The sequence below is a fragment of the Megalops cyprinoides genome, chromosome 5, assembly GCF_013368585.1.
Source record: "Megalops cyprinoides isolate fMegCyp1 chromosome 5, fMegCyp1.pri, whole genome shotgun sequence".
Taxonomy (NCBI): Eukaryota; Metazoa; Chordata; class Actinopteri; order Elopiformes; family Megalopidae; genus Megalops; species Megalops cyprinoides.
The window spans coordinates 25,738,619-25,751,627 of record NC_050587.1 but is presented as its reverse complement, the minus strand read 5'-3'; the positions used below and the strand labels follow the sequence as shown (position 1 = coordinate 25,751,627).

At 43.1% G+C, this 13,009-nt stretch overlaps 1 protein-coding gene across 1 annotated transcript; it reads left to right on the top strand.

Moving 5' to 3' along the window:
- Positions 1–11,866, top strand: LOC118778219 (glutathione hydrolase 1 proenzyme-like). The gene is made up of 13 exons (XM_036529640.1): positions 1–172; positions 2,735–2,902; positions 3,907–4,037; positions 4,239–4,328; positions 5,206–5,398; positions 5,541–5,701; positions 5,914–6,063; positions 6,602–6,738; positions 6,959–7,146; positions 8,941–9,068; positions 10,249–10,361; positions 10,694–10,807; positions 11,474–11,866. Exons 2-13 carry the CDS (start codon positions 2,739–2,741, stop codon positions 11,627–11,629), a joined length of 1,725 nt encoding a protein of 574 aa, XP_036385533.1. The 5' UTR covers positions 1–172; positions 2,735–2,738; the 3' UTR covers positions 11,630–11,866.
- Positions 11,867–13,009: the final 1,143 nt, after the last annotated feature.

The window sequence follows — 13,009 nt, the reverse complement described above, 5'->3', positions numbered from 1 at the left end:
ACATTGAGAGCTACAGCGAATCCCAGATAGTAAGCCACTCCAGTCCGGATCTGGGCTCTTTAACTATCTGGAATAGAGGCACACAGCACACAACAGTGAACCTTTTTCACCAAGCTGCTCCAAGAACGAAGCCTGTGTCTTCAAGGTGAAACGTACACAGCTGTTTGACCAGGTATGGAACAAAAGTACCTAGGGCATGATAACAGAATGGCAAGGAATTACGCTTCATTATGCATTTTGTTCTCTGTATTCTGAGCACACAGCTGTGACGGAAGATGCTTGCCTTCATGAGTTTCGGAGAGTTTGAACCTTTTTTTTTCTATGCACAGGACTGTAGCTCAGGCTTTTCAACATGGCTGATGCACCAGCTGTTTCTGAAGCAATTTATGATTCTCAGAGATTAAGACTAGCTCTGTTTGAGTTAATATACTGAGTTTATATATATATATTATTATATATACAGCTGTATACAGCGTGTATTGGCCTATATGTAGCATGCATGTTGCTTTTATCAGTAAAATGCTTCATAGTACATGAATGCATTTCTAAGCGTTAGTATCCCCATGTGATAACCACCATTTTATCTTGGGACAACCTGCCATATGTATTACAGCATGAATTCACAAGGCAAACATTTTCCTTTTAGTGATGACTCAGCATCGGGCACATTCACATAGAAATGCATCGTCATGCAGCGCATAGCAAATATACTGCCGTCACCCTAATAAGTACCCAGCGTGTGTGAGGCAAGTGCAAACAAGTGTACACTGATCTAGAGGAATAACTCAGATGAGACCGAAGAACGTTTTTAATCTGTCCAACCACTAAAGTCAGAGGTGTCACAAATGCACCTAATAGACGGATGCAGACTTCCCGTATACCAAATGCGATGTCATTAGGAAATGTGTTTATCTTACTTTTTAAACTTTGGTATCTGCCTCAGAGTGCACCTTAAGGTTGAGATAAACCCTCGTTTATTTCTCTGAGCGAGAGTTTAGCGCGCAATGCGATGTCTCAGCTGTTGTCTCTGGCCAACATTTTTTTTTTTTTTTACCTGTAGTAGGTGCCGTGTCTTTTTAGGCAAGGTTTTCCTCAGACTGTCCGAGAGTGCTGTCAGTGCAGCCACTGCTAATGTTTCATATCTGTAATGCTGACAGCATAAGAGCTCTCCATATCAAGACTCACAAGCTCTCAGTGGCCAGCTGACGTCAAGTCCCTGCAGGTATGGGCACGTCAGACGGCTAGCCAGGTAAACCAGGTAGTCGTTAGCCTGGATGTCACTGCAGCCGTTTGTGGTTTTTTTGTTGCTCAAATGTTCAGAACGTTTCAGCGTTCTAAAACAGGGGTTTGCATCTGCACCTGACTAAAGGACACTAAGCACAGCTCTCCTATGTCCTCTCTCCGACACTTCATTTCAAGCGCTCCAGCTCAGTAGTGCAGCTTCCCACGCTCTAATCCCCTCAGCACGCAGGGGGAGAAGTCTCTGGAATACTGTAGGTGGATGTTGGTTCAATGTTTTTCAGGGGAATGTTTGATACATTGTAGGGGATTAGGTTTCATGTAACGAGCTCCCGACCGTTGTTCTGCCAGCATAGATTTTAGCATCTGTGGTTATGTGAATCTTTAGTATGATAGTTGCATGTTAGTGTGCTTGCATGTGTGAGGGACTGACGCATGTTCCGATGTAGTCAGTTGCATCCCGTATGTTCTGCTGTTCCTGCGACTTTATTAGATGCACTTTGTATCCTTACTTTGTAAGTTGCTCTGGATGTGAACATTTGCTAATGTGTGGCTATGTGTGTGTGCGTGTGTCCATTGTGTGTTTGTGTGTGTGTTGGCCTGTGGTGACCTATGTGTTAGAGGTAAGGGTGGCAGAATTTACCTTATATATATTGATTAATTGATTAATTAATTAATTTTGCACAGTTAGGCCTAACAAGTGACTGTGGTCTGCACAGCTGGCACGTGCAAGCGCAGTACGTCCCGTCTTACCCAATGCCCAAGGCTGCTCCCAAGAGCTGAGAGCAAAACTAGAGCTAAAACAAAACAAGAGCCTGTTGTTTTACGCATATACTGTATATATGTATGTATATATATATATATATATATATATATATATAGAGAGAGAGAGAGAGAGAGAGAGAAAGAAAATCAAACAATACTGGGTCCAGAATAACAGAACCTTGTACCCCCATTGTACATTTTCCAGATAGTAAGAGTCTGTGATTAACTCTCACACACTATACCCTATCAACTAAATCTGAACCCATCCATTTTGAGACATTTTGGAAAGTTTTTACAAATGATCATTGTGACGTGACAGTGACAGAATATAAAAATTCCTATGTGGTCATAATGTCATGGTGAATCCCAGAGAGTTAGCTAGCTTCCCTATGAGTGTTTCATGGTCACCATTACATCACCTAGCTGGTCAGCTTGTCAGTGACTACAGCATCCTCCCAGTGAGGTAAATAATGAAGCTAAAACTGTATACCATGACTTGGAAGGGCAGGATTGCCCACTAGCCATTTAGCTTGTTATTTGGGAAAAAAGCCACCAAAAGCGGTGCATGGTACACAAAAGCCATATATGGATGGCTAGCAAGTCCTCTAATGTGTGATATTGTTTTTATGTAAAGATGCAAGAAGGACATGTCTGGCCAGCAGGCATGATTTAATGTTTCCTAGGTAGGTAGTTGTCTGGCCACTACTCTTTTGTATCTGTATTTGTATAGGAAGATGGTCCGGAAGTCAATTGTCGCTGGTCTGGCGGTGCTGCTCATTGCCACAGTGTGTATCTTCGTTGGTGTGTTTTATGGGGTAGGCAAGACGCCCCCATCAGATTATGCCTTCTCCAGGGCGGCCGTGGCCGCAGATGCAGGACCATGCTCTGAGATTGGGAGGTGAGACCGCACACATACACACACACACACACACACACACACACACACACACACACGCGCGCATTCACACGTGCTTGCTAAGTACTGGAGTTGCTGGACTGCTTCTCCTTTCAAGTCATTAGGTAAAGACGTAGGTGTAGATGTATGTAGGTGGTGCTGTTGGCATTGTCACTTGTTTTTCCACTTGAGGAATCTGGGTGATGTGGTTGGCACTGAGACTTGATTATAACTGTAAAGCTACTATTGTATGTGCAATACTTACCTACTTCCACTTATAGCTCATGTACTAATCCTGAAGACACATTTATAACTTTTGATATATTTATGAAGAGATAAAAGCAGAGGAAGACTTCCTAATGGTTTCAGAGAACATTTAGTATTGTTAATCAAAACAAGACCCCAGCTTTCACTACAATTGCCTTACATACAAACACAAATCAACAAATGCATAATGAAACAAACAGTTTTTGTCACTCTTGTTCTTAGCCTTAAATAGCATGTTTAATAGTCTTTGTGGAAAGATATATGCATGTAACTTATGATTTATTAAGGGTTCTTTTTTGCTACATTCTTTTCCATATAAGCCTACAGCAATATCACATATTACGTGAGTACGTAGTATTGATGAGAGAGTAAGAGAGTAAGTTTATGAACCTCATAGTGAGTGGAGCTACCATTTGCTATCAGTGACACAATGATTCATATTGTTTTGCTGAGGACAATAATGCCTTTTGAATGGATCATGAAATTCTGAGGTTGACAGTATATGGGAGCTACACCCATTGTAAAATTCAGCATGTCTCCATATTTGCATCCAGTTCTGTTCAGTTTGTGTGAAGGAACTTGAAGGTGGTTCACTGTGTGAGATGCATGTGCAAAGCTGGAACACTGCATTCCTACATGTAATCCATCGCCACTTTGAGAGGAAGGTTGAAGAATCAGTTTACCTCACATCTGAGTGTGTCTGTACAGTGAGTGTGTATATTTATGTGTTTGACCCTTAGGGACATTCTGAAGCAGGGTGGGTCGGCAGTGGATGCCTCTATTGCCGCCTTGCTGTGCGTGGGGCTCATGAACGCTCACAGCATGGGGATTGGAGGTGGCCTCTTCCTCACCATCTACAATGCCTCTACAGGTGGGACAGCCCCTAACCCCTAAAAGCCCCAACAGCTCTAACCCCTCCACGCTCCTGCACAACCCTGGCCCACCCCCTTCACTGCAACACACCCCCACCTCAACCTCTTCACTCCAACACACCCCCACCTCTATTCCCCCCAGACCTCCCTTCTTTGGTTGGAGAAACCATTCACGACTATTTTTGAACGTATTCCTTTAGGAAAGGTCGAAACCATTGATGCTAGAGAGACAGCACCCAGGCTGGCAACTCAAGACATGTTTGGCAATGACACCCAGCTTGCCCGCAAAGGTAATGCATGAACTGTAATCATAATGTAATCAGTTACATAACATTGGTTAACCATAACTGGAAATACATTTATAGACTGATAAAGAGCTAAAGAGGACTTACTCATCCAGTCCTGTGGTTACACAGTAAAGGACTTCAGCCAATGATTCTTCTCTGAAAAGTGAATTTCATCTCTACCCCTTAAAAACTGCAATCAAGCAATAATCTAACCTCTGTGATCATGTGTCAACTCTGTGTGAGGGTAGTTGGGAAAAAATAGTCTTTTATGGTACCTTTTACAGCACTATTTACAGCAGGTGATTTTACAGCAAGGCCAGACTGTTCCTGTATCTGGTGAGGGAATATACTGAAGTGTAAGGACTTCATCTGAGGGCCATTTATGGCCATTACCAATTAACAACCTGGTAGTGTTTGGGGTTTAAAGTGCTCTATAAAGCTATTGTATTGTGTGTGTGTGTGTGTGTGTGTGTGTGTGTTCTTGCCTGAATCTCAGGGGGCTATGAGGAAGCCCAGCACTAACTTTTTGGCATCTGGCTGTGTGTTTTACATGACATTACATTACATTATTGGCATTTAGCAGATGGTCTTACCCAGAGCGGCTTACATGGGTTACAGTTTTTTTTTTTACAATATTATCCATTTATACAGCTGGATACTGAGGAAATTGGGGGTTAAGAACCTTGCCCAAGGGTACACCAGCAGTGCCCCAGTGGGGAATCCAAACGACAACCTTTGGTACAAGTCCAGCTCCTTAGCCACTAAGTTACACTGCCGTTTTAGAATTCCAGCCTCGAAGTTTGACTCCTGATTTTATCACATTGGCACAGTCCTGATGTGGTCAGAGCAGTCTTGTTCATAGCATCTGTCTGGTTCACAGGGGGGCTGTCGATTGCTGTCCCAGGAGAGATTCGCGGGTATGAGTTGGCGCACAAGCGACACGGCAGGCTACCATGGAAGGAGCTGTTTCTGCCCAGTATCCAGCTGGCACGCCAGGGTTTCCCAGTTGGCAAAGCTCTGGCCAACGCCATCTCAGGGAACAAGAACACCATCCTGGGTGATCCTGCATTAAGGTGAGAGTACGCAACTGTTAGACACAGAAAGCTTACAGCCACAATGTGGAGTAACAGATAGCCCAGTGTAGCAAGAACACAGAGCCATGCAAACCAGGTTGCGATCATTCTTTTACTGTTATTTTCTGTGTTTCTTTTTCAGGGAAGTGTTTTGTGACTTAAATGGAAACCTTCTGAAGGAAAATGACATCATTAAATTTCCCAAACTGGCCAATACTTATGAACAGATAGCCCAAGAGGGACCAGATGCCTTTTACAATGGGATAATGGCACAAACCATTGTAAATGACATAAAGAAAGCAGGTGACTGTAATCTTTAATATTATGTTATCAGTGACGTAATGATTTGAAACCAAGCATAGTGTTTTCAGTGGAGCTCAGTTTTTTTTTATTTGTTCAAACACATCCCTCATTACTGGGCTTATTAATCCTTGCTCTCATATTACTACCATAATACCATCTGGGTTCCTGAGAAGGCATCTGATGGTTTTTATGTTTCTTTGCTTATTCTCTAGGGGGCATTGTAACACTGGAGGACCTACGAGACTACCGCCCACTGTTGGATGAGCACCCACTGCAGCTCAGAGTGGGGGGATACACCATGCGCGTTCCCAATGCCCCCTCCAGTGGCCCTGTTCTTGGCCTCATTCTCAACATCTTGGGTGGTAAGATCCAGCATGGGCAGCTGCCTTACATATTATCATAAATCATATATATCATAGATCATATTGACAGACCATTTACAGAGCTGCAGCAGCAGTGAGGAATGTGACACAGTCATGATGAAATGATGTCAACCATGATGAGATGTGAGGTGATGAGAGACAAAACGGAGACAAAAACAATGCAAGATTTTATGGTCATTTTTGAGGTGAAAGTGTGAACTCTTCCACACGCTTTTCTCCCACACACCGCAAAGACTGTATCCACAGATGATTGCACCACTTCTCTTTCGTCAAAGAGATGCTTTGTGTTGGGGAGCTGCAGACCAGAAAGATATCCAAAGATAACTACCTTCAAAGATTCAACATGCCGAATCACTAGAAGGCATCTAGGAGCGATGCCAGCATGAATGTCAGAAGCTGCAATCCCATGTTCTGAGGCGTTCCAGTCCATCAGCAGATGCATTGTCTGTCTGCTCTGTGCAGACTGTTACAGAACATGCCTGAGCTGTCCCTTCTCCTCCTACTCTCCTCTCCTCAGGTTTTGGTTTCAGTGCTGAGAGTGTCTCTAGTTCAGACAGGAAGATCCTGACGTACCACCGCATTGTGGAGGCCTTCCGCTTCGCCTACGCTCAGAGGAGTCGGGTGGGCGACCCACACTACCTCAACATCACAGAGGTGTGTTCTACCCAGGATCATTTTAAGCTCGCTTCATGTTTACTGCAACCACAATGGGTGAAAGGTTGATACTGATCCAGGATCATCTTTTTCTTAAACATGTTTGGTAAAAGGTGGGTGGTTATTCCAGATCAGTGATTTGGGGTAGGATTTGTCTACCCATGACATCAGCCCTCCTTTATTTTAAAACTAGTCAGAACAATGCCTCTCTCCTCTTCAGTTAATCCGCAACATGACCTCGGAAGACTTCGCTGAAGAAATCCGCCGCAAGATCACTGACAACACCACGCACCCGAACAGCTACTATGACCCAGAATTCTTCGTCACAGAAAACCATGGGACGGCACACCTCTCTGTGGTGGCGGAGGATGGGAGCGCAGTGGCTGCAACCAGCACCATCAACCACTAGTAAGAGAAGGACCAGACTCTGCGTACTAATGGGTAACGGTGCCGGGTTCTGATGGGTAGCTCCATCAGGTCCTCAGGGGCTGATCTGGTAGGTTCTGAGGAGCCATAGTGTCAGATTTCTCCTTTTAAAGTGCCTGAATGGAGTAAAATACACAATGACACTTGGAGACCAACATCTCACCACTGACGGGATAAAGTTAGCCGCTCTGCCTAGTTCTGACTCCTCGAATCAGCTAGTCCCTGTGGAGGGATGTAACCAAGGCTTTAAGTCTCCCAGATCTCCTGTGGCTGTAGGGTGCATTTGGTAGATGCTCTACCTACCAGATCGTCTCCCCACGTGTCTGATCAGAGCAAATGCTCAGCTACAGATTGCCACAGAATGTGGAGAGTACATGAGATGAATTAGACTGCCAGATAGACAGACTTGTATCTCTCTCGTTCCGTTAAAGACACAACAGTGTTAAAAATATCTTTCACATCAGACAGTCCACAGATTCAGAACATGCCAGTGTCCACTGACATTACTGCTGTTTTGTAAAGCCCATGAAATACTGGATACTGAGTCCAGCCCTCAGAAGGCCACAGTGTCAGCAGGCCATTCAGTCGCTTTAAAAGGCATCTGAGATGCCATCTGAGAACTCCATTCATATATTACACAGTAACCAAAGTAAATGACAGACCACTTCTGAGAAAATGACCCCAGGTGCTCCTTATCTCAATGATTCAGTCAATCATTGTCTTCGCTCATATTGTAGCCACCCTCATTGGTTCTGAGAGTGTTGGTGTTTAAGGAGAGCTGGAAATCCTGGTGAATTGTATTCATCAGAGACTGGATTTGAACAGCCCTCCCAGTGGATATTATTGGGTGTGGTCTGGTGATATTGCCTTAGTAGTCAGGGTGAAATGATAGTTGCACTAATAACACATCATCCATATAAACTAGACCCAGCTGCTTATGTGTAAAAGAACGGGCAAATGAGGCTGACAGGTCAGAATGAGTAATTACAGCTCTCTCAAACACAGAAATAGCATTACTATAAATACTTGTCCTGTCTTGCCCCCACCTACCTCTCTGATCTCCTGCTTCTCTACCAACCCACAAGTCACCTTAGGTCTACTAACACTGGCCTCGTCTACACCCCATCATCATGTCGCCGTGCTCTCGGTGACCATGCTTTCTTCAGGGCTGCCCCACAGCTCTAGAATGCCCTTCCCACTCTTTCCCTTTCTTCTCCTTCCATTGACGTATTCAAGTCTTTTCTCAAAAGTTACCTTTTCAGGTTATCTGTTGAATAATCAATGTTGAATCTCAACACCTCCTACATCTGGCCAGTCTCCTCCTGTCTCCTGTTGTGTTATGAGTCTACATATTTCTATGTATACATGCTACTGTATGTCTCATTTTCTTTGTGTTACTTTGTACAGCATCTTTGTAGTCTTAAGCACCTCTTAACTGTAATTTGTAATAGTAATAATAATAATCATAATAATCATCATCATTATTGTCATCATCATCATTATGGTTGTTATTGTTGTTATTACTAGAATGGTCCAACAGTAAATACAGAGTATTGACCGTAATACTGGATATACAAATCCAGTATCCAAATTAAAATCTCATACTTTATTTATAATGTAAGCTGCTTTGAACATCTACACTGACATGATACCTCACCCTTATGTATGAGTCCATTCATGAACCTATGTGCGGATCTAGTACAGTAGCTCTATGTGATGCCTCTCCCATTCAGTGGGCATTGAGACAGTGATCAAGTGTTCCTCCTGCCCCCTCAGCTTTGGATCCAAAGTCCGATCACAGTCGACTGGCATCATCTTCAATAACGAGATGGATGACTTCAGCTTGCCCAATATCACTAATGGGTTTGGGGTCCCCCCTTCACCCAACAACTTCATCATCCCAGGTGAGACCTGTTACAAATCCCGCACCTGTCCACAACCCAAACATCTTTGCTTTTTGGAATTATCTAAAGTCATACAATACTACTTCATCTATCTGTGATGAAGAAAAGAAGTGAAAATGAATGCAAAACCTAACATCTAGATGCATTCTTTGGGACTTGTAGAAAGTTTTCAGATGGAAATGTTACGGATATTTCTGGCAAAATTATGGTATGGTATAAACTAATAGATTGAATGATGTGGCCATCAACAGTTCTATGATAGCAAAGAGGGACAGCAGGAAGCATCTGTGCTGTTGCTGTGTATGATGTTCTAATTATTGCTGTGGCTTCCGACCATGTTGCAGTTGCATTGTGGGATGACAGAGAGGGAATTACCACAACTGATAAAAACAATTTGCATAATCACTTCCATCAAGGAGCAATATGTTCTTTTAAAATGTAAAAGATGGGTTGCTGCAAGATTAAATGTATATTGAAAGCTTCATATGTCAGTTATTGTCTGCAGTACAGCAATGATAAGGGAAATTGGAATGAAATATATTTTATCAATATACTTTTTCTTTCGCTTCTCTGTTGAGAAAATACCACAGAGATTTTATGCCTCACCACACACAGAGTGTTTGGATCAGCTCTGCATTCTAATAACACCTATGAACATACTATTCAGGATAATTTCATCGTGTCAAAATGTTTCTCTAATCTTGTAAGATCATACTTTTAGATACCATCAGCACTGATAATACAAATTCTTGGTTTCTCTCACTAAGATTGTATGGTATGTATTTGTAAAATGTCCTTATTAAACATTTCCTGAAAGTCTCCTCTTTCACCAATCCTTGGCTATTCAGACATTCATCTGAATGTATGAGAGGGGAAATGGCTGGGGACAGCCGTACTCTAAAATGAGCTAATGTTTTCACAATGGCCAAGCGATCAAAAGCAGTGAGTTCACCCACTCAACTGACATTGTAGTAGTCCTTTTTCATTACATACAGGACAAGTGCATTGCAAGCAGCGCTTGTCCCTGTGATTATGAGCGGTCAGCGCATACTTATCTCAGTCAAGTGAATGGTTATCACTAGACTTGTGTAAGACAGTCAGACAGAGGCTGATTGAATGACTATTGTGCCTGGTTACAGCAGAGAAGTGAAGACCTCATATTTCCTCTTTGTTCCTGCAGGTAAAAGGCCCTTGTCCTCCATGTGTCCTGCCATTCTCTTTGACAAAAACAACAATGTCAAAATGGTGGTGGGAGGCTCAGGTGGGACTAAGATCACCACGGCGACCGCCTTGGTATGCCTATCCACTTCCTGTCTGTGTCTGTCCTCCACTGAAATTAGCGGGAAGTCATGTGAGAGTACGGCTTCATGAACCCCATGATGGGCTAAACTACCTTGTGCTGTCTACCAATGACTTGTTTGAAGGAATGAGAAGAGTTTACTGTCCAGAGAAAAACACTGTGGTTAGTTCAAGTCAGTGTGTCACTACACATGTGAGCCGAACCCCTTTTGTGGTTCATAAAGCCTCACTCCTTCATCACTATCTCACATCCCTATGGAAGACTATGCAATATTGCCCATTGCCTCCTCTTTGCCCTCCTGTGAAAACTGTCACTTCTTTCCCAGGTCATTCTTAACACATTATTCTTCAACTATGACTTGAGGAAGGCAGTGATCGAACCCAGGATCCACAACCAGCTGAGCCCCAATACAACAGTAGTGGAGAGCGGCTTTGATGAGGTGGGCACGGAAACGCTGTTGCAGCAGAGGCACATGTGGCACGATGAATGACACGTTGCTGAGTGTCTTGCTGGAGGAATAACCCACCAGTACACTGCTATTTACTATCCTTTTCCTCAGTTAGAACCAGTAGCCTGCTTCCACATTTATCATGTGATCATGGTACACATTTGCAAATAAATTAGGTGGCGCGTGTGCATCTGTATGTACGAATGAATGTGTGGGTGTGGATTTGTGCGTGTGCGTTTATAAATACATTTAAGAATTTTCATTTGATAAAGTCATAGCAGTACTTGAATTTGACTCAGAGGCCGACGAAGTCATTGCAAATGGGGTGGAGAAGGGATGTGGGCAGCTGACATGGAAAGACAGTGGTAAATGGGATTTTTACAGTCCTCAATGGGACTAGTTTTTTCCTCAGGTCTGGGAAATTTCCTAAGGATTGTCTGTGTGTGTGTGTGTTTGTCTGTGTGTATGCCTGTGTGTCTGCCTTTCCATGTATATTTGTCTTTACATGTCCGCTTGTGAATGTTTATGTGTTAGTATAAGTGTGTGTGTATGTATAAATACATGTGTGTCTATGACTGTATTTGCATGAACGTATGAACGTGTGTGTGTGTGTATTCAGTATGTGCAAATGTAAGAAAGTGTATTTGCGTGTTTCAGAGTGTGCTGGCTGGATTGGAGCTGAAGAACCATGTGACAGAGGTGGCTACATCAGGGGCGGTGGTGCAGGCGGTGGTGCAGGCGGTAGTGCGGCAGGGGGGGCAGCTCTTTGCCCAATCAGACCCTAGGAAGGGCGGCTATGCAGCAGGGTACTAATGACCCTGTGCCACACCCCAAACCCAGCAAGCCCATTGGGTCTGCGACGGCTCTCGGTCCACTCTAAAGCCTCCACCGTGAATGAGCTGAACCAGAAGTGGAACCAGGAATGGAACACAAACCAGAATCAGAATCGTATCTAAAACCAGATCGAGAGATGCCAAAGACCAAGTGCCTCGGAGGAAGACCTCAGTGTGGGCTGCAGAGGGAGGGAACCGGCCCTAAGTAACCACGGAGAGCCACAAATCCACCTTCTCCCCTTTGCTCCTAAAGAGTTTGTACTATCATTTTTATCAATCGTATTCAACATGATTATTTATTTTGAGAAGGTAGGTTTCCACTCTAAGAGCAGCATTTTGAGTGACTGGTGATCATAAACTCCAACATCTCCAGCATCTCCATGCTGACAAAGCTCATTATATAAAAAACTTAACAGACCTGACAGCACTTGTACATGCACATTAGTGACTGTTGATTGTTGGTGCAAAACTGTGTCCATATAGCACACCAGAGTTAGATCACCTGACCAGATAACCGTTACTGTACTTGCAGCTGAGTCCATTTCAGCATTCCGCACATAAATTTCACATGAAAATTGTCCACATGATACTTTTTTATCAGTGGAATTTATTAAATAAATATTTATTGTTGATTAGCATGTATAAATAATATTTCTTAATACATCTCTCTCTAAAGTAAATATGAAAGGAATATGATTTCTGTGCTTCTCTATGCTGTGATTTGATTTACCTGAATGGCTCAATTTATGTTTTGTGGTTTATTATGTGTTTCCCGGAAAAATCATAAAAATGGATGTTACTGTGTTTAGTATAATTTCAGTAGGTTAAATATTAGATCTTGTGGGTAGAAAGTCTCATCTGACACCCATAAACATATAACTGAGGTTCCACCTTTCTCTAACCTGAGAGTTTCTTGTGGGTCGTGAGTGAATGTGTTGATTATATTTTTGCAATATTTTGTTCTGTCAGGTAGATCAGCTTTCCTCAGTCCTTTGTCTGGAAGGTTTACAGTATGTGCTGGATATCATTCCAGCTGTGTGTGTGTGCCCTCACAGCCAGGAATCTATTCAGGAAGTCCTGACCATGCAATTCCTGTGTGCTTTTGCTCAGAAAGCCGTGATTTATGCGAGTGGTATTTATGTATCCTTACTTTGTCTCATCTCTGTCAGGTCTGCAATCAAATCAATGGTTAAGCGTTTTCATTTGATTGCTATTTTTGCTTGACATTTTACATCCATTGTCCGCATGCCCACAGAGTGCTCTGCAATCATGCCCAAAATCAGGAACCCAGAATGCAGGCCTGATGCATACACAGCACTCTGTCAGGTTAAAAGGTGAGATTTATGAATCATGGAATTAT

Excerpts from the sequence above, each read along its gene's own strand:
- LOC118778219 (XM_036529640.1), top strand. The coding sequence starts at position 2,739 with ATGGTCCGGAAGTCAATTGTCGCTGGTCTGGCGGTGCTGCTCATTGCC. Across the intron at positions 4,038-4,238 it reads CATCTACAATGCCTCTACAG|GAAAGGTCGAAACCATTGAT; the intron begins GTGGGACAGCCC and ends GTATTCCTTTAG. Across the intron at positions 5,702-5,913 it reads AAATGACATAAAGAAAGCAG|GGGGCATTGTAACACTGGAG; the intron begins GTGACTGTAATC and ends CTTATTCTCTAG.